Consider the following 26,308-nt stretch of genomic DNA (forward strand, 5'->3'; position numbering starts at 1 on the left):
TTGTTTGATGATTTGTTGATGGTGGCCATTCTGACAGGTGTGAGGTGATACCTCATTGTTGTTTTAATTTGCATCTCTCTGATGATTAGTGATGTTGAGCATTTCTTCATATGTCTCTTGGCCATTTGTATGTCCTGTTTGGAGAGGTGTCTATTTAGTTCCTCTGCCCATTTTTTAATTGGGTTCTTTGTCTCCCTTTTATGGAGTTGTATGAGCACTCTCTATATATTGGAAATTAGCTCCTTATCTGATATATCATTGGCAATTATGCTCTCCCACACAGTGGGTAGCCTTTCCGTTTTGATGATTGTATCTTTCGCTGTGCAGGAGCTTTTGAGTTTGATGTAGTCCCATGTGTTCATTTTCTCCTTTGTTTCTATTGCGTTAGGTGATGTATCAGTGAAAATTCTGCTGCGTATGATGTCTGAAATTTTGTTGCCTACAGTTTCTTCTAGAATTTTTATGGATTCATGAGTCACATTTAAGTCTTTTATCCATTTTGAGTTTATTCTTGTGTAGGGTGTAAGTTGATGGTCTAGTTTCATTTTTCTGCATGTAGCTGTGCAATTTTCCTAGTACCATTTATTAAAGAGGCTTATTTACTTTTCTAACAGTGGCTTATCAACCACAGGAGGGTTGAGGATCAACACTTGCACTCTTTAATTTTTCTTTTCCAGAGCCTATTATAGTGAGTAGCACTCCCGAATACTTATTGCTTTCCTCTTCTGTCTCTCTGATTTCCCTCTGCTTCACTATTAGGACCTGTTATTGGATATAGGGCTCACCTGAGTAATCCAGGATACTTTCATCTTGAGATCCTTACGTTCATTGCATCTGCAAAGATCCTTTTTACAAGGGCACATTTACAGAGGGATAGAACACAGACAAATCTTTTGGGAACCTCTATCAACTCACTACAGATGTGGATTATAGAACTAGTATGGTTACCGGCTTCAAGAAGATTGTGATGGGGTTGAGGAGATAAGGCATACTGTTCAGGGACAGTCTCCATGGTTCAGGCATATTTCTCCATGTCTTGACAGCGAGGCACTAACTGTTCTTTGTTTCAGGCTTTTACAAGGATAGTTACATAGTGAACAGTCTTGGAAGAGAGAGATGGTGTATCTCTTCAGAGCAATGGGCACACATACTTACTTCTCATTATTAAAAATTTGGTTCAGCCCTGGCCGGTTTGGCTCAGCGGTTAGAGCGTCGGCCTGCGGTCTTGAGAGACCCGGGTTCGGTTCCCGCGAAGGGCGCGTACCTCGGTTGCAGTTTGTCCCCGGCCCTGGTCGGTTGTGCGGGTGGCAGCCACTCGATGTGTCCCTTCACGTCGATGTTTCTCTCTCTCTCTCTCTGTTCCTCTCTCTCCCTTCCACTCTACCTGAACAAAAAATGGAAAAATGTCCTCCGGTGAGGATAAAAAAAAAAAAAAAAAGAAAATTTGGTTCAGCCCTGGCCAGTTTGGCTCAGCAATTAGAGTGTTGGCCCGTGGACTGGAGAGTCCTGGGTTCGGTTCCCATTAAAGGCACGTATCTCAGTTGCAGTTTGTCCCCAGCCCCTGTTGGTGTTCTGTGGGTGGCAACCACTCAATGTGTCTCTCTCATGTCTATGTTTCTCTCTCTCTCCCTCCCCCTCTATCTGAACAAAAATGGAAAAATATGCTCAGATGAGGATTAAAAAAAAAAGTTATAATAGTTTAAATAAAACAAGACCAATTATATAACTATGGTATTATATCTGTAATAGCAGATGAGTCAAGCAGATAAACTACTAAGGGCCTTTTAGCACACTGGTAGCCACTCTGCAGTACTCCCTTTCCCCAAATAAATCTTGGATCTGAGATTCTAGAAGATGCCACTCGATTCCAATCCCCCAAACTCTGGAATTAAACCTGGGAAAGAAGCAAACATTTTTAGAAGCATAGTGAGTTTCTATACGTGACAATAGGATTTAGGACCATCTGCAAACTTCATCCTCCTTTAAACTATTAACAATGCCAAACATTTCTATTATATAATACTTCAATCCAGTATTGAACAGACATCTGGGCCAAGACTTTTCCATTCTGGGGAACAGATATCCTCTGTCACTGTTTTCTAGTGTTTAATTGGTCTTTGGTGCTCTCATTTTATTTCTCTGGGATTATTTTTGTTTTCTTGTTTTTGAGAGGTTCTTAGTCAAAACTTCTTAAACATTCAAATAAATATGTGACTGCTAAGTTTGCTTTGTATTTTAGAACTTTTATTTTTTAAAAAAGCTTTTTACTGTACTTTTAGACAGAGAGAGAGAGAGAAACATCGATGTGAGAGCAAAACATAGATGGGCTGACTCCTTGATTGAGCCCACAACCCCAGGGCATGTGCCCTGACCTGGAATCAAACCAACAGCCTTTTAGTGCACAGGGAATCTTTCAGAGACTACTTCGGGTAGGCTATAGTGCCTGATCTAATAGATTTGGTCAGGACCCTACTGGTTACCCAACCAGGTTACAATTACCCAACTCTTCATGTTTACAGGAATGAGCTGCAGTAAACTCATTGATCTGTACTTGCCTTTATCTTAAAGTTTGAAACCAGAGGCCAGGTGTGACTTTCTACCTCAGAAATAGTTGCAATTGTGAAAAGTAGCATTGTATTTCCTTCATGTTTGGCCCCATTTTGCACTTCTTACAGAACGTCAGCTGGTTCAACATCAGTCACAAAGGGTTGGTGGACTTAGAAACTGCTCTGCAGTTTTTGTCATTAGTTACTTCTATTGCATTGCATATTAAGGGCATAGACTCTCCCACCCCCCTTGTAGAGGGAAAAAACCCCACAAAGTGCTCCCAATACCTTCTGCAAAAATATTTGAGGTGATTTTTTTTTTTTTTAATTTTTTTATCCTCACCCGAGGATATTTTTCCATTTTTTTTTTTTTGTACAGATAGAGTAGGAGGGAGAGAGAGGAAGGGAGAGAGAGAGAAAAACATCGATGTGAAGGGACACATCGAGTGGCTGCCACCCGCACGACCAACCAGGGCCGGGGACAAACTGCAACCGAAGTACATGCCCTTAGCGGGAACCGAACCGGGTCTCTCCCGACCGCAGGCCGACGCTCTAACCGCTGAGCCAAACTGGCCAGAGCTTGAGGTGATTTTTAAACATCGTATTTCCCTCATTGAGTAGTTTCTGATAACTATCTTTCCATTGCCTCTGTAAAACCTTCCGTGGCCTGGCGAGACCTTGAACACCACTCATTACAGACAAGCAAAGGAAGGGCTGCTGTGTACAGATGGCAACAGCAAATAGGAATCTGAACTTCACCTGCCTCTTATGTGGCAATCCATGGAGCACCTCCTTTCCCTCCTCGGTTTACGGGAAGAGATCATTTCAACCTAGAAAGCCACTGACTTTTGCTTGGAGGTCTAGGGCATGACCTTCACCTGGGGAAGCCTCAGCGGTCTGCCTGAAACTGTCCAGTCCCCTAGCATAACTCAGTATCCTGGATGACATCCCCATTTCCCTCCAAGAGGGTTGTTGTGGTCTGAGCCAGCGAAAACGGGCCACTCCAGTTTTTCTGTCGAGAGTTTAGGGCTGCGAGCCTGGTTTGGAACAAGGAGGTGGAAAGGCTAGAAGCCCTGTTTTGACTTTGACTTTGATTTGCTACTGTCTGGGAAATTTAGCTATAGATATACAATGGAATTTTTAAAAAGTGTAGATGGGGGTGGCGCGGGGAAGAGTTAGGGAAATCTCTTGGCACGCCTACTCCTGAGTCAAAAATCTCTGCAGTGGTTACAAGCGCTCGCTAACACGTCGAGATGTAAGATCGCGTGGCCCGTGATCCAAGAACGAAGACTCGCAGGATTTGGCATCTGAAGGTTGCCGCATTCAGAGACCGGCGCAGGGCCGAGGCGTGGGACAGGCTCGGATCCCGGCTGGGCCCGGCGCCCCGCCCCCGGCCCCCAGCCGCAGCCGCAGCCGCAGCTCTCCCCACCCCGCCCCTCCGCCCCCCTGGGGCACGCCGCGCGCCAACCCCAGCCCCGCCCCCGGCGCGGTGGGCGGGCCCAGGCCGGCGGGCGCCCGGGGCTCGGCTCTGAGGAGACGGCGTGCGGCACTGGAGGTAACTGCTCTGCTCGCGCCGCCGTCGCCGCCGCGCTGGCCCCCACGCTGGCGGCCCCCAGCGCCGCCTCCGCAGCCCGCGCCGCCGCGATGGCGGAGGACAGCGAGTCTGCGGCCAGCCAGCAGAGCCTGGACCTGGACGACCAGGACACTTGCGGGATAGACGGGGACAATGAGGAGGAGACCGAGCACGCCAAAGGGTAGGCGCGCGGGCGCCTCGGGCTCCTCTCGGACGCGGGTCTGGGGGCGCGGGCGGCGCCCGGCGGCCGCTCTGAGGGGTCGGGGGTCCCCGCGTGGGTGCTCCCGGCGCCGAGCCCGTGGAGAGGGCGGGTTGCGCGGCTGGCGGTGTGGGGGAGGCGAGGCCCCTTGGTGGGCGGGGTGGCCGGGGCCCCGGTGCGGGGAGGCGACGCCGATGTCACCTGCCGCCGGCCCTCGCGCATTCCCATCCAGCCCGTGTGACTCGATGGGACCGAGGGGAGGCGCGGCCCCCTTCCCTTTATGGCGGCCCGGTATGTGGGAGTCGTCGTCCTCTCTTCGCTCCTTGTCATCCTCTCCTGAAGTCCCTCCAGACCCTCCCACCCCTCCTCCAGCTGCCGCCGCCACAAGAAATAAAAGAGGAGCCGCTGGCAGGCCAGTGGTTTAGATTTGCCCCTGCTTCTGCTGGCGGGGAACTGCAGAAAGTTGTGTTCCCCCCGCGCCCTGAACAGGAGCGCCCGGGGGTCCTGGCCTGTCCGCCCCCGGCGACACGCAGGGTGGCCTCCCGGAGCGCGTCTGCAGGCCGTGTCAGCTGAGCTCTCTGGAGCGGGTCCGATCCCCCGATTTGCTGTCGGTCTTGGGGTCAGGCCCCTTAGTCCTCACCAGCCGGGCTTGCAGGGCCCGCTTTTGATCTTCAAGGCCAAATGCACAGTGCGTTTTCACACCTGATCGGGTTTCTCCTGCCTTTTCACAGCCTCCCTGTTCTCCCCCGCAGACTTCATTGGCTCTCGGTTAGAGAAAAGATCGCTTCCGGTTAAGGGTGGTATTGAAGTTCTTTTTTTCAGGGGCGGGGGATCCTTTTAAATAAAGACTGGCGTTTTTAAAGGTGGTGTTTACGCTTTTCGCTGTTGGATTCAAACTATGCGCAGGGACAGAGCACTTCGTGCTGCCACTTGGAAGTGAGATTTGCAAACCGTGGTGACTGATGAAGTGGGTCAGCTTAAAACCATGATAAAGGAACCCTTAGTCACAGAATGCTTATTTATTCATTTCCTGAAGAGGATTCCTTAAATGATTGGTGATTTAAAGTATAAAGGTTCGCATTCTACTTAACGTCTGCTTGAAGATTTAAGAAAGGAACTTTTACTGAGCTTAAATATGTTATAAAATATTAAAAGAGAGCAAGAAAAGCTGGCTAAATGGATATTTCATTTGCGAGTTGCTTTTTTTTTTTTTTTTTTTAATCCTCACCCGAGGACATTTTTTGATATTTTGTTCAGATAGAGTGGGAGGGAGAGAGAGAGAAAGAAACATCCACGGGAAAGGGACACATGGAGTGGTTGCCACCGCATGACCCAACCAGGGCCAGGGACAAACTACAACCGAGGTACGTGCCCTTAGCAGGAACTGAACCCGGGTCTCTGGACCGCAGGCCGATGCTCTACCGCTGAGCCAAACCGGCCAGGGTGCTAGTCGCTTTTTTTATTACTACTTTTGCAGTGAAAACTTTAGTGGCAGCTTTAAGTACCCAGTGTTATAATTCAAATCTAGAATGCTTTTTTAAAAGAGAGGAAAGGACATTCTACAGAAATCTGAGACTGCGTTTTGTTTATGCAGTTAAAGAAATTTGCTTATGATAGATCTAAGTGTAGGTATGTTTTTAATACAGTAGCAATGGCCAGAAATGGGCCCAGGTGCAAATGTGGTAGATTCCCCTGGAACTTCAGCACCTGCCCATTATTTTTCTGGAGCAAACCTAAGGCTTTGCCCTTCTCCCCTGTAATTTCTGCTTATTATTCTTGTTCTTTTGAAGGTTGATTAGTACTTCTTTGGTTACACAGTCAAGAATGTCCACTATACAGAGAATTATTCATCTCTGCTGTGCCTGTTGATCTGGGCCTGTCCTCAGCAGCCTTGCTGTAGGCTGTGTGAAGTTCCCAGATTAGCAGCCAAAGTCATCTCCGTGCCCTCTTCAGTTTTTAGTTTTGTACATCAGCATATTAAATGTGTATTAGCATGCTTACTCAAAATTTAGGGACGTCCAAAAAAAAAAAAAAAGAAGCCCTGGCTGCTTTGGCTCAACGGTTAGAGCGTCTGCCGGCAGGCCAGAGTCCTGGATTCAGTTCCCGCTAAGGGCACGTACCTCGGCAACCAGTGGATGTGTCTCACTCACATTGATGTTTCTCTCTCTCTTCCCCCATCTCTCCTTCCTGCTCTATCTGAGGATAAATGCAAGAATGTCCTTGGGTGAGGATAAAAAAATATATATATATTTAGGGACCTCTCCCTGGACTGAAATGTTTCAGCCCAGAGCAGATAATATAGCTCCTTATGAAGGAGATTGATATCATGGATTTATAGTAGTCTATTAAGACACAAGGAGATTAGTAAAAATCCAAGTTGCTGTGCTTGTTGGACTACTTTCTTGGATTTAAATTTAGGTAATATCTGCCAAATTTGGGGGATTAATTGTGATTTGGTGTTTTTTGTTTTTGTTTGTTGGCTCGTGCACTGATAATATGGCTAGTAGAAACCTAGATTTATTTTTCTTAAGTGACTCATATTTATAAATGTAAAAATATGAAAGACCTCCTTTTCTATGCTTGGCTTCTTTATTCTTCACCAGTTTAAATTAAGTGACAAATAAAGAACTTTTGGGGAAATGAGTAGGTAAATGTTTTACCTTTTAAAGGTGAATTACCATTTTGAGACCACTAGGTACCGTGCACAAATCAGTAATTTACTAAATAGTACCCTTGTGGCCCGAAACAGTTTACCCCACAATTGAATATAATGTATTTACTAGTTGTTTCAGACATATTAAGTTAAAACTAGAGCCTCGGATAAAAGGAAATTACCATATTAGATTATTTTGCCCCCAGTGTAAATATTACTGTGTATGCTTTTCTTTTATTTTAATGAACTAAAAAGATTATTTCATTTTGTGCATAATGGTGGAGGTTCATAAATGAAATATGGTTTATGTTCAATTAAAAGCAGTGGTTTATGTATTATAAAATACTTGCATCTCACTCTCTTTATACCTTATTTTTCATGGAAAATGTGTTCTTTTTTTAGCTTTTTGGCCCATCCAAGTATGAAAGTAGCATATCAATATAAACATTCCATGAAATTCCTAAAATCATGGGGAGGGAAGGGATTGTCCATTTTAATTAGACTATCTATATCCAAAGAAGTATAGTTTTATTATTTTCATATATTATGCAGCAATTAGAATTAAACTAACAGGATTACCTAGAAAGATCCTTTAAGTAACTTGCTTTAACAAATGATTATTATTACGACCAGGGGAAGGAAGGAAGTAGGTCTTTGTAAAGATCTTGAAGGAACTTGAAAACTTTCAAGCAAATTAAAAGTTCTAAAGTAATCTTGTTTAAAATACTGTTATTTCCTTTACAAAGACTTCCTACAGGTAAACATTAACTATCTTCTTGTCCTTGTACCACTGATATGCATCCTCTCCATTTGTCAAATACATTGGGCTGTGGTCATTACCTCTTATTCAGCCTGCCATTCCACGTTGAGCATAGTTATTGCCTAGTGTTGGGACAGGAACATACAGTTGGTCCCAAACAGAAATTAGTATTTAAGTTGGCAACAAAACCAAGTCTCTCTCCTTGCTTTACCAACACTGATTTTCAGGGTGCACATTCCCTAGACAAATTGATGTCTTTCATCTTCTTTCCAATCAGAGAGCCATTTCCTCAATATTCACTATGGTGGATTAGGAGGAATATTTATATAGGAAATAAAATAAGCATATATGAATATGCCTTTGTTGGCAGATAAATGACTGAATTATTCCCCAGGATAGATATGAAATAGTTTTTAGTGTTTGAAGGTTATTCTTAGACCTTTTAGATTTTTTTTTTTTTTTTAGAAAAATTAAAGATCTGGTATTTGGCAAAGATTAAAACTTTGGAATTCTTTTAAAAAGAACATAATCTCTCTTTTCCCATTTCCAATTTGGTGAGGGGGTTGGGTAGGATGGGGTGGAAAGAGCTTACTTTCTGTGCAGTATTTTGTTACTTGTGACTTACTCCGTGTGTTGTTGAGAGTAGCTGTGGGACCATTATCCTTAGCCAACCGTGTGGAATTAATGGGAAGATGCAAAAATAAATGCAACTCTCAAATGTGATGGAAAATTTAAGGGATAATTCAAAGCTGCCTTTTCTGAAACTTGATATGTTATCAACTGTATAAATTTAAATGTAAAGATGTGTTAACAGCTTTTGCCCAAGGAACCTCCCCAATTTAAGAACTGTAATTTGAGGTTATCAATGTCCACTCAGACTTGCATCTGAAATGGTGATATCACCCTTGGGCCCCAGAACAAACCCTTTTCAGAGCTTGGCTAAACTACAGAAAATTTATAAGTACAGAACACATACTGTGCCATCTTGAGATTGTTTATTAACACAAGTGTACACAATAAATATATAGGAGTCACTGATAAACTCAGAGGAGATTGGAGTCAAATTCAATACAAAGTTCAAGAAAGAGGTTGGTTGATTGGTTTGTTATTCCATTTGAAATATGTTATTACTTATGTTCATTATAAGAGTAAAATATGTACATTAAAAATTCAAACAATAAAGTATATAGTGAAAGCCCCCTGGTATCTTATTTCCCAGAGATACCACTATTGACAGTTTAATCAACTCACATTTTAATATATGTATAAAATGTATATTTATCATAAATAGGATCATACTTTACATGGACTCATTTGTTACCTTGTCTTATTAGTGTTCTCTGCTAGAACTTTCTATGATGATGCAAATGTCCAAAACATCACTAGCCACTTGAAATGTGGCTAGTATGCCTAAGCAACTGAATTTTTAGTTTTGTTTAACTTTAATTAATTAATTTATTATTATTATTTTTTAATCCTCACCCGAGGACATTTTTCCATTTTTTGTACAGATAGAGTGGGAGGGAGGGAGAGGAAGAGAGAGAAACATCTATGTGAAAGGGACACATCGAGTGGCCGCCACCTGCACGACCGACCAGGGCTGGGGACAAACTGCAACCGAAGTACGTGCCCTTAGCGGGAACCGAACCCGGGTCTCTCCGGACCGCAGGCCGACGCTCTAACCACTGAGCCAAACCGACCAGGGCTAACTTTAATTAATTTAAATTTAAATAGCCTAGTGCGGGTAGTGGCTATCATATTGCCCAGCTCACATCATATCCTGCCTTTGAATTTTATAAGCTTTTGTGGTACTCAGAATACTTATTTATTCTTTTCTTGTCTTTTTGCAGAATATGTCGTTTTCATTCATCCCCCCCCCCCCCCACACACACACCTTTGGAGGTTTAAAAGCTCTATATTCTATTTTTGTTCTTCAGGGAATTACTTTTAAATTTTGAACAAACATGATTTATCTCTATTTCTTTATCATTGTCAAAATTTAACCATTATCCAAAATATTCTACTGAACAAGACAAATGTTTTGTTTTGAATTCCCCTTCCTTTATTTTTCCTAGGTTTTGTTGAAATAAATATGGAATTTTAATTCCATGTGGCTTCTTTATTTTTGCCCTTGTATCTGTGAAACCTTTTCTTAATGATTATATTCACATCCATAGTAACAAAATCATTTTAGACTTTCTTGACAGCTTTACTGTTTTTATTGTTTACCACTATTCCTTGTAAACCATATCCTCTTGTTTTGAGTACTTTTTCTCAAATTTTTTTTTATTAGAGTATGCAGATGATTGATATATTTTCTGAATTTTTATATTTGAAGATGCCTTTCTTTTGCCCTCATGAATAAACCACAGTCTGGTGTGCGGGTAGTTCTATGATAATCATTTTCCTTCAATCTCCATAAACATTGTTTTATTATCTTCTAGCCTTCAGTGGTACAGATGTTGTTTCTCTGCCAGTCTGCTTCCTTTTCTTATATAGGAAACCTTATTATTTTTCTTCTTTTTAATTTTGTAAAATCTAGAAGCCTGTAGGATTTTGTCTTTCTATAATCCAAGGGTTTCCACATCCTTTTACCTTCTAGGAACACTCTTTTCCTTAATAGATAAACAAAATGGCTCAGGTCATACATATTGGTGGGGCTCTCTCTTTTTTTTCCTTTTGTAATCTTCACCTGAGGATTTTTTTTTTTTAATCCTCACCCGAGGACATTTTTCCATTTTTTGTTCAGATAGAGTGGGAGGGAGAGAGAGGTAGCGCGCGAGAGAGAAACATCGATGTGGAGGGACACATCGAGTGGCTGCCACCCGCACGACCAACCAGGGCCGGGTCAAACTGCATCCGAGGTACGTGCCCTTAGCGGGAACCGAACCCGGGTCTCTCTGTACCGCGGGCCGACGCTCCAACTGCTGAGCCAAACCGGCCAGGGCAACCTGAGGATATTTTTTATTTTCTATTTATCTTCAGACAGAGAGGGAGAGAAAGGGAAAGAGAGAGAAACATCGACGTGAGAGGGACACATCAACTGGTGGGACACCCCCCCCCCCCCGCACGATCCTGACAAGGCTGGGGACAAACCGCAACTGAGGTACATGCCCTTGGCTGGAATCGAACCCACAACTCATTGGTCCAAGGGTCGATGCTCTACCGCTGAGCCAAACCGGCTAGGGTGGTGGGGCTTTCTCCCGGACTGAGATTTTCTGGTCCTCTGGCACACCCTTGCTGCTGCAGCTCCCCCAGTCACTAGCTCCTAATGTTTTGGGCTCCTTTAGTATTTCTCCTTAGACATTTGACCCTGGCTAATACAGTTAGCTCTCTTTCATTCCTACCCCACCCCAGGAACCACTAATATAAGCCACTTGCTTGTGCACATCATTTACTGGTGGTTTTGTAAATGAGGGAGCAATTTGATTATAGGATAGGGCAGAAAACAACTTCAAGTTCAACATCAGACATCATTGTTCACCAAAAGGATTTATCACTGCCCATGCCCCTATGTGGGCCATCACCTCCTGCAGTGTTCTTGGGAGTCCTCTCTCCCTCTGAGAGTAGTCTCTCTTAATTGTCCAAAATTCAAAGTATAGCTCCGCTTCACTTTTCTCCAAAAAAACTGAAGTTATTCTCTGTGCAGTATGTTGTTACTTCTGTGCATTGTTGAGATTGGCTGTGAGAAATTCTTCTTGCCTCTTCTCCAGCTCCACTGTCCTGTCTTTCATGGAGCTTTCCATGGTCATTATAACCAAAGGCCCTCTAGCCTTTATTGAATGTATCCTTCACATGGCATCTTTCCACCAGTCACATCCCCCTGTCCCCATCTCTCCAGTTACCTTCTCAGGCAGATAGCTGTTTTACTGCAAAATAATCTATGACTCAGAGATAAGTGACTTGTCCAGGGTCACATGGCTGATAAGTGGACAACAGTTCTTTGTGTCTGTTTAATGTGTGTGTAACATCGTTTGCAAACGGACTCAAAGGAGGTTTTATTTTAAACATACAGTAGGTTACCTTAAAATAAAGTATGGCAGAACTAGATTAGAATTAGAATTGGGAGCAGCAGTTCACAAATTCAGGGTCTACCTTATCTCTCTAGCTTTCCTCCTTCTATTTAGTCAACTACCGACTGCCTGAAGACTGTTTCTTGGTTCACATTCTGCAGAAAGGATATCATTGGTATCTGGACAGCTAGGTTTAGTACAGTCAGCTGTAGTAGAAGGTGGAAAGATAGAAGGCAGAGGATTATCATGTGGTACGACAAGGCCCCTTAGGGCCACACCTATAGTGAGGTCTGTAGTCAAAGGTAGTTATCACAGAAGGAGTTGTAAACAAGGCTGGCACCTCAGAACATGAGTGTTTGTCTACCTGTCTGCTTGCGGGAGGACTATGAGCACTGAGACAGTACCCACAGTCTCCCATCCTTGCAATATTTGGTAAATTGCAGTCTCCCATCCTTGCAATATCTGGTATATTGCACACATTGGTAGCTTGATAAAGATTTGTTGAATGTATTCCAGGGGTCCTTAGTCCCCACTGACAAATTGAGTTCTAATTTTAAAATGTTCTCCCTGTGTCATTAGGAATATATGAAGGGTTTTCTTTTTCTAATTCTAATGGAAAGGACTTGGACTGTAGAGTTTTGGTTCTTTGTCCTCTGTTGTATAGGACCCAGCATGGTAAAATGACAGCTAAGTTTTTGAACTTCCTACTTTGTATTACATTTTTTTCTTAGTGAGTTGTTACAACAGATGAGGAGACTGAGGCTTATTCAAGTTTAAATAATTTATGCAGGCCACATCTCAGATTCAGATAGACTGTAAACTCTTGCCTTTGCAGTAAATTGCATGATCTCATGGACCATAAATAAACAAAATAGAGTAATTTGTTTGATAATATTTCAAGGTTATCTCCCCATAAGTTCTGGATTGCATCTTAAGTGTCTCTGGAGCAAAATTCACCAGTGTAATGGGTGTACTAATGTCAATGAATTTAAAAATAAATGAATACACTTCCTTGTTAAAAAACATTGCAGATTGATTAGAGAACTTAAAAAAATTTTTTTTTCTTTATTGATTTTAGAGAGCGAGTAAGAGAGATAGAAACATCAGTGAGAGAGAACATTGATTGGCTGCCTCCTGCATGCCCCGCACTGGGGATTTGGCCCATAAACTGGGCACGTGCCCTGATCTGGAATTGAACTGCCGACCTCTTGGTGCATGAGTCGACTCTCAACCACTGAGCCACACCGGCTGGGAGAACCCTTTCAAAGTGTTTCTTTGGGTCTCTTAAAGGACTGCTTTTAATTGTAGCATCAATACAATTTGCAATGAAATCTCTTTTTTTCCCTTTCATGGCTGTCTTATCTCCTTTCTGGATCAGGTTCATTAGCTACCCCAATGTAGCCTCATACATACCAGCATTGTTTTCCTGGTGCCCCCTCCTCCCCTCCAGCACTGCAGTCATGCAGGCCTTCACAGTATTAGTTTTCTGTAAGAAGCAAATGGGCTGGGAACGTGGTATTGAGCATCTCTGGATGGCAGCGCTGCTGGAGGAAACCTGTACAGCAAGCAGGTGCCCAGCTCTTGTGTGCAGCCTGTTTAGCACTTGAGGTGGGTGAGCAGTGCTTTCCTTTTTAAAATTTTATTTTTCAATTACAGTTGACATTCAGTATTATTTTATATTAGCTTCAGATGTACATCATAGTGGTTAGACAGTTATGTAATTTACAAAGTGATTCCCCCCAATATTTTAAGTACCCACCTGGCACCACGTGTAGTTATTACAGTATTATTGAATGCTTTTGTGGGTGTTTTAGTGGCCTGTCATGCCTCCGAAGAAAACCCAGTGCACCTGGTGGGGGTTCCTACTGACTTGGGATTTCAACTTTATGGTTTCTGTTTTCTGTGCTGTTACTGGCTTAACACACATACACCAGGGAAATATGGACTCCTTTATTCCCACAGCTGTGTTCATTGAAAGATGGTGATTTCGTTAATATGATAATTTCCCATAGTTTCTTCATTTGGTATTTTTGGGGGGTGGGGTGGAGTAGGAATAATACTTGTTCTTCACTATCCTCTGAGTATTTATTAATATTTTATGGAAAATGAAGAAAGAACCAGTGAGAGGGTTTGGTTTGGTTTTTCCAAATGAAGTTTTTTTAAAAATTATTTTTGCAAAAGTACATCATTTTTAATATAGAGTTAGGCTGTATCATCAAGGAAAAAGGCAATGCCATTGTCTGTTTGTATGCTCATTTTCCTATTCACATATGTTTACAAAATTGCAAACATACCATTCCTATTGTCCTGGAAGTTTTTGTTTGTGATTCAGTCTACCTTGAACATCTTTCCAAGGCATTGCAAAGCCCCGTCTTGATCATGTGAAATTGCTGGCCAGTCCTTCCTGTGGCTCGATAGAGAGTGTCATCATTTGCTTAGGCTGCTATTGTTGGGCCCCTTCTCCAAAGCAACACCGTTTTTTCCTGGAATGTGAATGTCTTTCTCTTTCCTCCCACTGGCTGGAGTGTGCATGTGGAAGGAAGTCACCTTGGACCATCTGAGCCCAGCAACATCATGGGGATGACTTAGAGCAAGGTAGAGGGATCCTGGCCTATCTTCTTTTTGCATGATCCCCCATGAGGGAAGCTGAGTCTTTCCCATGAAACAGAATTAAAATTGAGCTCCTCTTTCAGATGCTGCTGTTATTTTGGAACTCTATTCCACACAGCCCGACCTTTATGCTAAGTAATATTACACTTTTATATTGGCTTTGTCTTTGTCGATACCTTAATTTTTAAATTAAAAAACATTTTTTTTCTTTATTAATTTTTAGAGAGAGGAAGGAAGAGGGAGAGAGAGAGAGAGAGAGAGAAACATCAATGAAAGAGAACATTGATTGGCCGCCTCCTGCATGCCCCCCACTGGGGATTGGGCCCACAACCTGGGCTTGTGTCCTGACTGGTAATTGAACCGGTGACCTCTCAGTGCGTGGGTCAACTCTCATCCACTGAGCCACACCAGCTGGGCTTAATTTTTAAATTATTTAGTGTTTTTTTAATAGGTAATATGCTCATATGGTACAAAATTCAAAAGGTACAAAAGGGTATCCGGTACAAAGTAAGTCTCATTCTCTCATCACTGAGTTTCTCCCCATAAGCAGCTGCTCTTGCCAGTTTTTGGCTTGTCCTCTGGTGGTATTCTCTGCATATCCAAGGTCATGTGTGTATGCACGCTTGTGCTTGTGCATGCATTCAATGCTAATGGTAGCATGCTATTCCATTGCTGCTCCTCAGGTTTTCACTTAACAGTATATATTGGAAGTCATTAGATATATTGAACCACATAGACAGCCCTCATTTTTTAAAAGGCTGTATGTTATAGTGTTAAATGGTTGTACCGTTATTTTTAATCTGTCCCTGTTAATAGATCATGAGGTTATTTCCAATCTTTTGTGCTAATAAACAGTGCTGAAATTAATACCCTTGAATGCATATCCCTTTTCCAGAATATTTTGTTGTTGTTGTTTAAATATGTTTTTATTTATATTTTTTTTAGAGAGCAAGGGTAGAAATAGAAATATTTATGTGAGAGAAACATCGAACAGCTGCCTCCTGCACACCCCCTACTGGGGATCAAGCCCACAACCCGGGCATGTGCCCTGAGCAGTAATTGAACCGGGACCTCTCAGTCCATGGGACAATGCTTAATCCACAGAGCCACACTGGCCAGGCCAGAATTTTAAATTTTAATTTCATAATATTTCTTAATTTTTAAAAACTTTTTTCAGCTAACAAGTTTTAGGGAGGCAGTGTGGTATGTTGAAACGAGTATTAAGCCAGGAGGCAGGAACCTTCTGTCACTAACCTTCAGTTTGATTTTAGAAGAATCACTTAGCCTCTCTTCATGAATGTCTTTATCGGTGAATTGAAGAGTTTGTCTCTCAAAGTCTTCTGATTTAACAAGTACATTCTTTGTCCTGGGCCTGACTCCTACCCTTGGGGATAACAGAGGCTGGGAAGAAACTGGGTTGAATGGTCAGTACACAGGCCCGTGGGTGGACCATACACCTTGTGCCTCAGAAGCCCATCATGCCCCATTGCTCTTCTTGGATTAATTTTCTGCTGTCACAGCCCAAGGGTGAGAGGGAAAATATAAATGTTGGCAAAAGAGAGACCCCAGTCCTGCCTTGTCTGTTGGCTTGCCACAACTTTAAGCTGTCCTTTGTAGGTGCCATCAGCCCATTTCTCTGAGCTCTGAGATGTTTCTGTCCTGGTCTGTTTCCTCTGTCATCCCAAAGTAGACTATGATCTTTAGCTCTCTTTTGGATTTGGTAGGTCATATCCCTTTATGTTTGAGAACTTCAGATTCACCTTTGAGATTGCCAGTGAAAAATGCCCTCTGCCTTTGCCTGTGACCCTTCACTTCGCCTATTGAAATCCTGTTTTCTCTCACTTCTGACCTTTGTTCTTGGTCATGTGCCACAGACTTATCTCTCAGCCCTTCTACTCAATTGCACTATCCTGTTTTCTCTATTCTAATCATTCTCTGCCCCTTCTGAGCCACCTGTCCCTGGAATCCCGTAGCTTGCGTATGCCATGGGTCTGTTTCAAGTTAGGAACTGACCATGATCTTCCTGCTATCACAGCCTCACTGCTCCTCCTCACAGATTTAACTGCTTGAAATGGCGGTTTTCCTTCCAAACTATTCACAGCTTGCTTATTTCGTCACAAGATTTTTCTTGGGGGCTGGGGGGTACGGGGGTGGAGCATAATTTTTGTTGTTGCCACACTCTGTAACTACAAGGATTTTTAATCTAAATATGGAACATTTCTTTAATGAAAGAATTGACTAGGTCCATGATCAGCATTGGGATATATAAAAGAGGAAGTAAGAAATGAAAATTAGAAACGCAAGGGAATTTAGAAATAGGAATATAATGTGAAAAGCACATGGAATTATTAACTTTTCTGACACAAATTAATATTATTGACTATGAAATGCTAATACAATATTGAAATGAATCTTAGCTAGAATAAAGATATTTGTGACTTATTATCTTCTCTTTATAAACTCTGAAAGGCCCAGAAATGATAAAAGTTGTAAATAGGAGCTAGTGTATATCAGCTATTCTATCAGAAAAACATTTTTGAGCATGGGTGATTAAAGGCTGTAGGAAATAGGGTAATTTTTTATAATTTGGACTAGCATGCCCTCATGCTATACTCTGCCAATTCCCGCAAGCCTTTTTTTTTAAATTGATTTTTTAAATTATTGTGTTCATCATTTCATCTTTAGGAACAGTTTTACCTAAAAAGCAAAGAAGTAAGTTTTTAAGTAGTTTTTTTTGTTTGTTTATCCTCACCCGAGGACACTTTTCCATCTTTTGTACAGATAGAGTGGGAGGGAGGGAGAGGAAGAGAGAGAGAGAGAAACATCGACGTGAAGGGACACATCGAGTGGCTGCCACCCGCACGACCAACCAGGGCCGGGGACAAACTGCAACCGAGGTACATGCCCTTAGCGGGAACTGAACCCGGGTCTCTCCGGACCGCAGGCCGATGCTCTAACTGCTGAGCCAAACCGGCCAGGGCAGTAGTTTGTTAAATGGCTGAACAATTTGTATTTAGTCTTTCAATTATATGTAATGATCTTCAGGTTACATAAAAAATTGGGACATCTGTAATACTTTCAACAACAAAGATTAAAAAATAAAAATAAATAAACTTAATAAAGATACATAAAAGATCTTTTTGGCATTTTAAATATTCCTTCCTATATTTTGATCTTGGAGAATCTTCAAAGACAGGCCGTACCTCATAAACTAAACTTCACATTACACTAGTTTCTGGCCAGTGAGTCTTTTTTTTTTTTTTTTTTTTTTAATCTTCACTCAAAAATATTTTTTCCATTTATCTTTAGAGTGGAAGGGAGGGAGATTGGTGGTGGGGGGGGGGGAGAAACATCGAACTGAGATGTTATAACAGATGAGGAGACTGAGGCTTATTCAAGTTTAAATAATTTATGCAGGCCACATCTCAGATTCATTAAAATTGGGTTTTTAGAGGAAGGGAGCATCAAATTCGTTTGTCAATAACGTAATAATTATGGAAAGAGAAGTCTAATGAGATATAACATTTTCCCACATTTAGATTATGGCAAGAGTGGAAGAATTGAAAACTTGGAAACCACTCAGTATCTGAGAGAGGGGAATTAGTTAACAAAATGTAGCTCAGAAGCTAGCCAAGGGAGTCATCCAGGTTCTACGCCTGGATCCAGAGCTTCAGGTTCAGCCACTGCTCTGAGGCAGCCACCCTCTGCTGCAGACATCCATGTAAATATTAAGTTGTTAGCTGGTCCCACTGTGACCTCTGCCCAACACTGCAGCCTCAGTAGTTGTAACCACCTGCCTCTTTGGTTTATGTTTATAATGATAAAGGTCATTATCAACTTCTGCCACTCATTGGCCATAAACATTAGGGCAGCTTTGAGCTCTGAGCCTTCTAAGGGCTTCTCCAGGACTTTCTGCTTTGACCAGAGATGATGTGGCTTTTTTTAAATTAAAATTATTAGGGTGATATTGGTTAATAGGATCATATAGGTTTCAAGTGTAATTTCTGTGATAGAAGATCTATATATTGATTGCACTGTGTACCCGCTACCCAAAGTCAAATCATCTTACGTCACTATATATTAGGCCCCCTTCCTCCCATGCCACCTCTTACCTCTGGCAATGACCACACTGCTGTCTGTGTCCACGAGTTTCAGTTTTATATCCCACATGAGTGAAATCATATGGTTCTTAACTTTTTCTGACTTGTTTCATTTAGCATCATATTCTCAAGTTCCATCCATGTTGCTTCAAATGGCAGTATTTTATCTTTTCTTATAGCTGAGTAGTATTCCATTGTGTACATGTACCACATCTTCCTTATCTAATCCTCTATTGCAAGAGACTTTGGCTGTCTCAATGTCTTGGCCACCTGAATAATGCTGCAATGAACGTAGGGGTGCATATATCTTTGTGAATTCATGTTTTCGAGTTTTTCAGGTATATACCCAGGAGAGGGATTGCTGGGTCATATGGTACCTCAATTCTTAATATTTTGAGGGTCATATGGTAACTCTATTCTTAACTTTTTGAGGTATTGCCAGACTGTTTAACTGTGGCTGTACCAGTCTACATTCCCACCAGCAGTGAATGAGGATTCCCTTTTCTCTACAATCTCTCCAACACTTGTTATCATTTGTCTTATTGATAATAGCCATTCTAACAAGTGTGAAGTGGTATCTTATTTAAGTTTTGATTTGCATTTCCCTAATTACTAGTGAGGTTGAACATCTTTTCATATATCTCTTGGCCATTTGTATGCCTTCTTGGGAAAGGTGTCTGTTGAGGTCCTTTGCCCATTTTTTTTTTTCAGGTGTACAACTCATATACTCTTCACTGAATCCTCTCAGCAACGCTGAACATTATAGAGCATTATCTTCACTTGATAGTCTGTAATCTGAGATTAATCTTATTATTATATTTTTATTTTTTAAATCTTTATTGTTGAGAGTATTACCTATGCTCCCCTTCCCACCCACTATTGCCCCCTCCTCCCAGTTCCTGCCCTGCCCCAGGCCTTCACCACCCTATTGTCTGTGTCCATGGGCAGTACATATATGCATATAAATTCTTTGGTTAATCTCTTCCCTCCTCCCTGCCCTTCCCTCTGAGATTTGTCAGTCTGTTCCATGTTTTCATTCCTTTGGTTCTATTTTATTCATCAATTTATTTTGTTCATTAGATTCCACATATAAGTGAGACCACGCAATATTTGTGTTTCTCTGACTGGCTTATTTCACTTAGCATAATCATCTCCAGGTCCCTCCATGCTGTCTGAAAAGGTAATCTTCTGTTTTTATAGCTGCATAGTATTCCATTGTGTACATATTCCACAGCTTTTTTATCCATTCATCTATTGATGGGCTCTTGAGCTGTTTCTAGATCTTAGCTATTGTAAATAATGCTGCCATGAACAAACATAGGGGTGCATGTATTCTTTCTGGTTGGTGTTTTGGGATTCTTAGGATATATTCCTAAAAGTGGGGATTATTAGGTCAAATGGCAGTTCCATTTTTAATTTTTTGAGGAAACTATAGTTTTTTATAGATCCTTTGCCTATTTTTAAATTGGATTGTTTATTTAGTCTTGAGTTTTATGAGTTCTTTATATATTTTGGATATTAAACCTTTGAGCTATTGTTTGCAAATGTCATGTCTCATTCAGTTAGCTGCTGCTTTGCTTTGTTGTTGGTTTCTTTTGCTGTGCAGAAGCTTTTCAGTTTGATGTAGTCCCATTCATTTATTTCGCCTTTACTTCCCTTGCCTTTGGTATCAAGTTCATAAAATGTTCTCTACCACCGATGTCCATAAGTTTAGTACCTATATTTTCTTCTGTGTAATTTATTGTTTCAGAGTTTAGGTGTTTGATCCATTTTGAATTAATTTTTGTGCATGGGGACAAACGAATCTAGTTTCATTCTTTTGCATGTGACTGTCAAATTTTCCTAGCACCATTTATTGCAAATGCTTTCTTTTCTCCACTGTGTGTTTCTGGTTTCTTTGTCAAAAACTGTCTGCCCATATACATGTGGTTTTATATCTGGGCTTTCAGTTCTGTTCCATTGATCTGCCAATACCATGCTGTTTTGATTATCATATCTCTGTAGTATAATTTTAAAGTCAGGTAGTGTGCTACCTCTGGCTTCATTATTTTTTCTCAAGATTGCTTTGGCTCTTCAGGTTGTTTTGTGATTCCATACACATTGGTGATTTTTTTTTTCCCTGTTTCTTGAGATGATGTGGCTTGAAGAGACTTTTAGCAGATGTTTTCTATGGAAGTCCAAAGAGGAAAAGGCACATGCTGAGAAAGGGATGAAACTACCCAACTGATGACTCAGTTGAAATTTTACTTTAAGTCAGGCCATATTGAAGCCAGATACTGGCTGCTGGAAGGTTTGATTCTTACTCTGGGTTGTGCATTACACTTGGGAAGAAGAAGGCTGAAGAAGTCATTACTGGAATTGCATACATGAGCCTCTGACAGAAACAGACTCATATAATTTCTTCAGGAACCTGAACTGCAGGTGGAATCCATTATTGAACTGGGTGGCTACATGATCAACTTGTGTCAGATGGGTGCCCCTGACCCAGCATGAGGACAGGCTTGTGGCCAGTACGTGGGAGAATTTGACTCTGCCTGGGCCAACTTCCCACAGCTGAGTGTGTGAATTCTCTTCCATCAGCAGGGCACTGTGGTGCACCTTTGAGTTACCTCCACTGTTTTACTTAAGCTGCACCAAAACGTCCTCCTATGCTTTCTCCCGTGGAGTTCCTTTCCCTCTAGTAAAGTGACTTGGTTTTCCAAACAAACGCGCGCATGTGTGCGTGTCCGCACACACACACAGAGTATTAAAGATGTTACAAGTCAGTAGATGACAAATAGGCTAATAAAACGTGTTCAAAGATCATAAACAGGCAGCTCACAAAAGAAGACCTAAATATTGCCAATAAATATCTAAAAAGATGTTCAGCCAGTGGAGATGTATAAACAAGACACAGTATAGTGTAGCAATTACATGGATTCTTTTTTTAAATTTTTATCTTTATTGTTGAATGTATTACCGATGTTCCTCATTTTTCCCCCATTGACCCTCCTCCTCGCCACTCCCGCCCCCCTCCTGCCTTTCCCCACACTGATGTCTGTGTCCATTGCTTATGCATATATGCATATAAGTTCTTTGGTTTCTTTCTTCCCACCCCCCAAACCCCCCTTCCCTTTGAGGTTTGTCAGCCTAGCAACCAATATGTTCTTCTTAATCCCTTCACCTTTTTCACCCATTCCCCTGACTCCCCTCCCATCTGGCAACTAACAAAATGTTCTCTGTATCTACGAGAATGTTTCTGTTATGCCTGTTCATTTTGTTTGTAGATGCCATTGTCGATAGATATGTATTCATTGCCATTTTGTTTGTTCATATATTTTATCTTTTTCTTCAAAAAAGACCCCTTGACATTTTATATAATAACGGTTTGGTGGTGACGAACTCCTTTAACTTTTTCTTGTCTGGGAAACTCTTTATATGGCCATCAATTCTAAATGACGGCTTTGCAGGATAGAGTAATCTTGGTTGTAGGTTCTTGCTTTTCATCACTCTGAATATTTGTTGCCACTTCCTTCTGGCCTGCAAAGTTTCTTTTGAGAAATCAGCTGACAGTCCTATGGGAACTCCCTTGTAGGTAACTAACTGCTTTTCTCTTGCTGCTTTTAAGATTCTGTCTTTGTCTTGAACCTTTTGCATTTTGATGATGATGTGTCTTGGTGTGGGCCTCTTGGGGTTCATCTTATTTGGGACTCTCTGTGCTTCCCGGACTTGTATGTCTGTTTCCTTCACCAAGTTAGGGAAGTTTTCTGCCATTATTGTTTCAAATAGGTTTTTGATTTCTTGTTCTCTCTCTTCTCCTGGCACCCCCAAGATGTGAATGTTGGTAGGTTTGAAGTTGTCCCAGAGGCTCCTTACACTATCCTGATTTTTTTGGATTCTTTTTTCTTTTTGCTGTTCTGATTGGGTGTTTTTTGCTTTCTTATACTCCAAATCGATGGTTAGCCTCTTGGCTTTACCTACTCTACTATTGAATCAGTGTAAATTATTCTTTATTTCAGTTAGTGCCTCCTTCATTTCTGACTGGTCCTTTTTTATGTTCTTGAAGCCCTCACTAAGTTCATGACATTCTCACTCAATTCATTGAGCATCCTTATAAACAGTGTTTTGAACTCTGCATCTGTTAGATTGCTTATCTCCGTTTTATTTAGTTCTTTTCCTGGAGTTTTGTTTTGTTCTTTCATTTGGGACATGTTTCTTGGTCTCCTCCTTTTGGCTGCCTCCCTGTGTTTGTTTCCATATATTAGGTAGAGTTGCTATGTCTCCTGGGCTTCCTAGGGTGACCTATTGTAATAGGTGTCCCGTAGGGTCCAGTGGCATGGCCTCCCTGGTCTCCCAGCTGAGTCCTTGAGGTGCACCCCCATGTGGACTTTATACCCTTCTGTTGTAATTGAGTCTTGATTGCTGTTGGCACATCGATGAGAGGGTTTTACTCAGGCTGATCAGCTATAAGACTGGCTGTGCCCACTGACTACTGACCTTGGAGATCAGCTGTGCAGGGGCCCACCACACAGAGCACTACTTACATCAGCAGGGTTCTAGTACCCACTGAGTTCACTCCTTGAGTGTGTCACTTGTGGAGGTGGTTGGGTGCTGGTGCTTTGATGTGGTCTGGAGCTGTCCGCTGGGTGTGTTGGCTCTGGGACCAGATCAGCCACTGCCTGTGATCTGCCAATGGCTGCTTCTTATGCTGGGCTTGGAGGTGCCCAGGCAAAGCCAAGTTGTGAACCAAGGCTGACTGCTTCTAGTGCCAGACCTGGGATCACTTAACAAGAGGTATGGGGCTCGCTGAGACCAGATGCTGCTTATTTGAGAGAATTTAGGAAAATCTGAAGCAGGATCCAAGACAGGCCATTCCTGTGGTAAAGCAACTGGTAACAGCTTGGGTGGGCCTTAGGGAATCACCAGGGCGGTGCAAATAGTGTGAGCTAGGTTGGTGGAGTCCCAGATATGGGGGGCCGTCTGCCACCCCAGGGAAGGGCTCACCAAAGGAACAAAGTCTTGTGATAGCATGTCTGTCCAGGTGAAAGTTGTCTCTCCAGCCTTCGCCCCAATGCCAAACAACTCAGTTCTTCCCTGTATGTCTCTGGTGCCTTTGGAGCTGCCTCCCCCACACTGGAGCTCAGAGGGAGCAAGTCCGAGTAAGTCCATGTACGGGCCCTTTAAGAGGAGCTGCCTGGGGGTCCTGAAGCCTCGGCCTCTCTCAGCCTCAGTTCCCACTGGTTTTTCCAGCCAGAAGTTATGGGGACTTCTCTTTCTGGCACTGGAATCCCGAGCTGGGGGCCTGGTGTGGGACTGGGATCCCTTGCCCCTCAGGAGGACCTTCCCAGCCGAGGCGTCCTCCTGATTTTTATCTGCCACACGTGAGTGTGGGACCAGGCTGTCTGTGCCTCTGCCCCTCTTGCCAGTCTCGATGTGGGGCCTGCTTTAATTTTGTAGTTGTAGGACTTCCATTCAGCTCAGTTTCAGGTGGTTTTGAGTGATGGTTGTTCTGTGGTTTAGTTGTGACTTTGATGTGGTTGTAAGAGGACGCGATACCGTGTTTACCTACCCGCCATCTTGACTGGAAGTCTGTTTTTATCTTTTATGTCTCTATATTCACTCCAGTTTCCATGAGTCTAATTTATCTGTTTTAGAAAAAATTTGATTCACACTAAGGACAAACATTTCTGGATTCTTCACTGGTGGAGATATTTTCATCCAGTGGGATAGACACCCATGCCAGTCATAAGTTCTCAGCCTGTATCTCTTGGATGGAAGCTTCTTGGAAACTTGGAGATATTTTAAGCTGAATGTATTGGACAGAAGAACTGTGAGATCCTGGGCTCCAAGTGGCTTCTAGATAAGCAGTTAAAGGATTAAGGCAGGAGAGGGGTAATTCTCTGGGTTGTAAAGCCAAGGCCATGTCCTGAATGACTTCAGTTACTACCATCCCCCTGACACAATGAGTATATAGTAGATGTTCAGTGAATACGTCTGCAATAGACTTTGCCATCCAGGTAGCTTTCTGAGGTATTTTATCACCTGATAGTATGTAATCGGAGCCAACTCAAGAGCCAGAATTATTCACTCATTTATTCAACAAGCCTTTGTTATAAAAAATTTTGTATTGGACATGGAAGCAATAGAGACCTTAGGGATACAAATATAAACAGCTTTCTTCTATACCTGCACTCCCCGCCCCAATGCATATATAAATTATGCATTCACAGTACAGCAAGTTCACTACTTTACAAGGTGCCAGCCATGAGAATTTGACATGCTTACCCACAACATATTTTGAGCTCCAGTATCTGGCTGTGATATGTTTGTTTAAGCCCAACTTCTAGTCAGATATTTATAGGAATCCTTAGTCACAAGATGAATTTAAATATAAACATCACAATAGTACAGATTTGATTCTACTGAGGAAAATAAACTGCCCATTTTGAGGTGGGAATGCTTTACTATTTTTAGACCACCAGGGTGCCGTTGGGCGAGGTCTCAATCTCCAAAAATGAGTGCTCCTCTCTGTTTTAGGATTTGTAACAGGGAAATATGAAGCTATGGCTCAAGCATTTGTCTCTTAAAAAGTTTTTTTCACTATTAAACATACTTTCATACTTTAACAAAGAGAAACAAGTTATCCATTTTAAATTGAAAAGGGTTATGATTTTAAAACACGAATAACTCACAGAAAAGAGTCCCTTTGTGACCTAGATATTGGGTGATTTTAGCACTTTGTGGTAAAAACAACACTATAATTCTGTTGCATAAGTCAGCAGAGGTTTGTCTCCCACCCACACTATATACGTGCAGGCATAGCCTAAAGCAAGTGCCATCACCTCCTGACACCATTCTCTTGACAAGGCTATGCAGGACTTGGCTGGAAGGGGAATTCAGCAAAGAGAAAAGTCTAATGGCTCTCCAGGCTTTCACATGGAAGGAACACCTGTTATGTCTATCCATCTTCCATTGGCTAAGCAAACTGCCCACCTGTGTCTCATTTCAAGGGATGAGAAGTATATGGGATGTACTCTCAACTGCCTGCAGGAGAAATACTGGTAAGCAAGAATGATATTTAACACACATCTGAGTAGGAAAAACCCAGTTCTCCTGTGTTTCTTTTACTCTCCCATTACTGTCACACACACAGCACTTCTGACACCAGATGTGAGGGGGATTTTCCTACACCAGCTGGTGTCCCACAATGAGCTCAATTCTGACACTGTCTACCTAGAGAGAGCTTTAGCTCCTACAGGTTGAGGGCTCAGACCTGCATGACTGCCTCCTCCCCAATTCAAGTATCAGTTGCAAGTCCAGGTTATCACTGTGCTTCTGACTGACCAGCTCCTTGGGTTTGAGTAATTTAAATTACCAGAATTCAAGAAAACTGTTTACTTATCGTTTACCAGTTAATTATAAAAGGATACGATAAAAGGATACAAATGGACACCCAGACGGAAGAGATGCGTAGGGCAAGGTATATGGGAAGAGGTGCGGAGCGTCTGTGTCCTCTCCAGGCGTGCCACCATCCCAGCACCTTCTCGTGTTCACCAACCGCGAACTCTGAACCCTGTAGTTTGGGTAATTTTATGGAGGCTTCATGAGTAGGCATGATTGATCAGTAACTCTGTTTCCAGCCCCTCTCCCCTCTCTGGAGAATGGAAGGGTGGTGCTGGAAATACCAGGCTTCTAATCATAGTGCTTGGTCTTTCTGGTGACCAGGTCCCACCCAGGAACCTACCAGGTCACCTTGGTAGAACAAAAGACTCCTTTTCACCCAGGAAATTACAAGGGTTTTAGGAGCTCTGTGCCAGGAACTGGGAGAAGAGACCAATACATATATTTTCTATTATGTACACATTTTATAGAGAA

At 42.2% G+C, this 26,308-nt stretch overlaps 1 protein-coding gene across 1 annotated transcript in view; it reads left to right on the forward strand.

The window, feature by feature from the left end:
* The first annotated feature begins 4,190 nt into the window (after positions 1-4,190).
* Positions 4,191-26,308, forward strand: part of NMT2 (N-myristoyltransferase 2) — a 67,603-nt gene continuing 45,485 nt past the window's right edge. The window contains 1 exon segment of the mRNA XM_036281196.1: positions 4,191-4,300. Coding sequence (XP_036137089.1) covers positions 4,191-4,300 — 110 coding nt within the window.

Source organism: Molossus molossus, unplaced genomic scaffold, assembly GCF_014108415.1.
Source record: "Molossus molossus isolate mMolMol1 unplaced genomic scaffold, mMolMol1.p scaffold_m16_p_32, whole genome shotgun sequence".
NCBI classification, from domain to species: domain Eukaryota; kingdom Metazoa; phylum Chordata; class Mammalia; order Chiroptera; family Molossidae; genus Molossus; species Molossus molossus.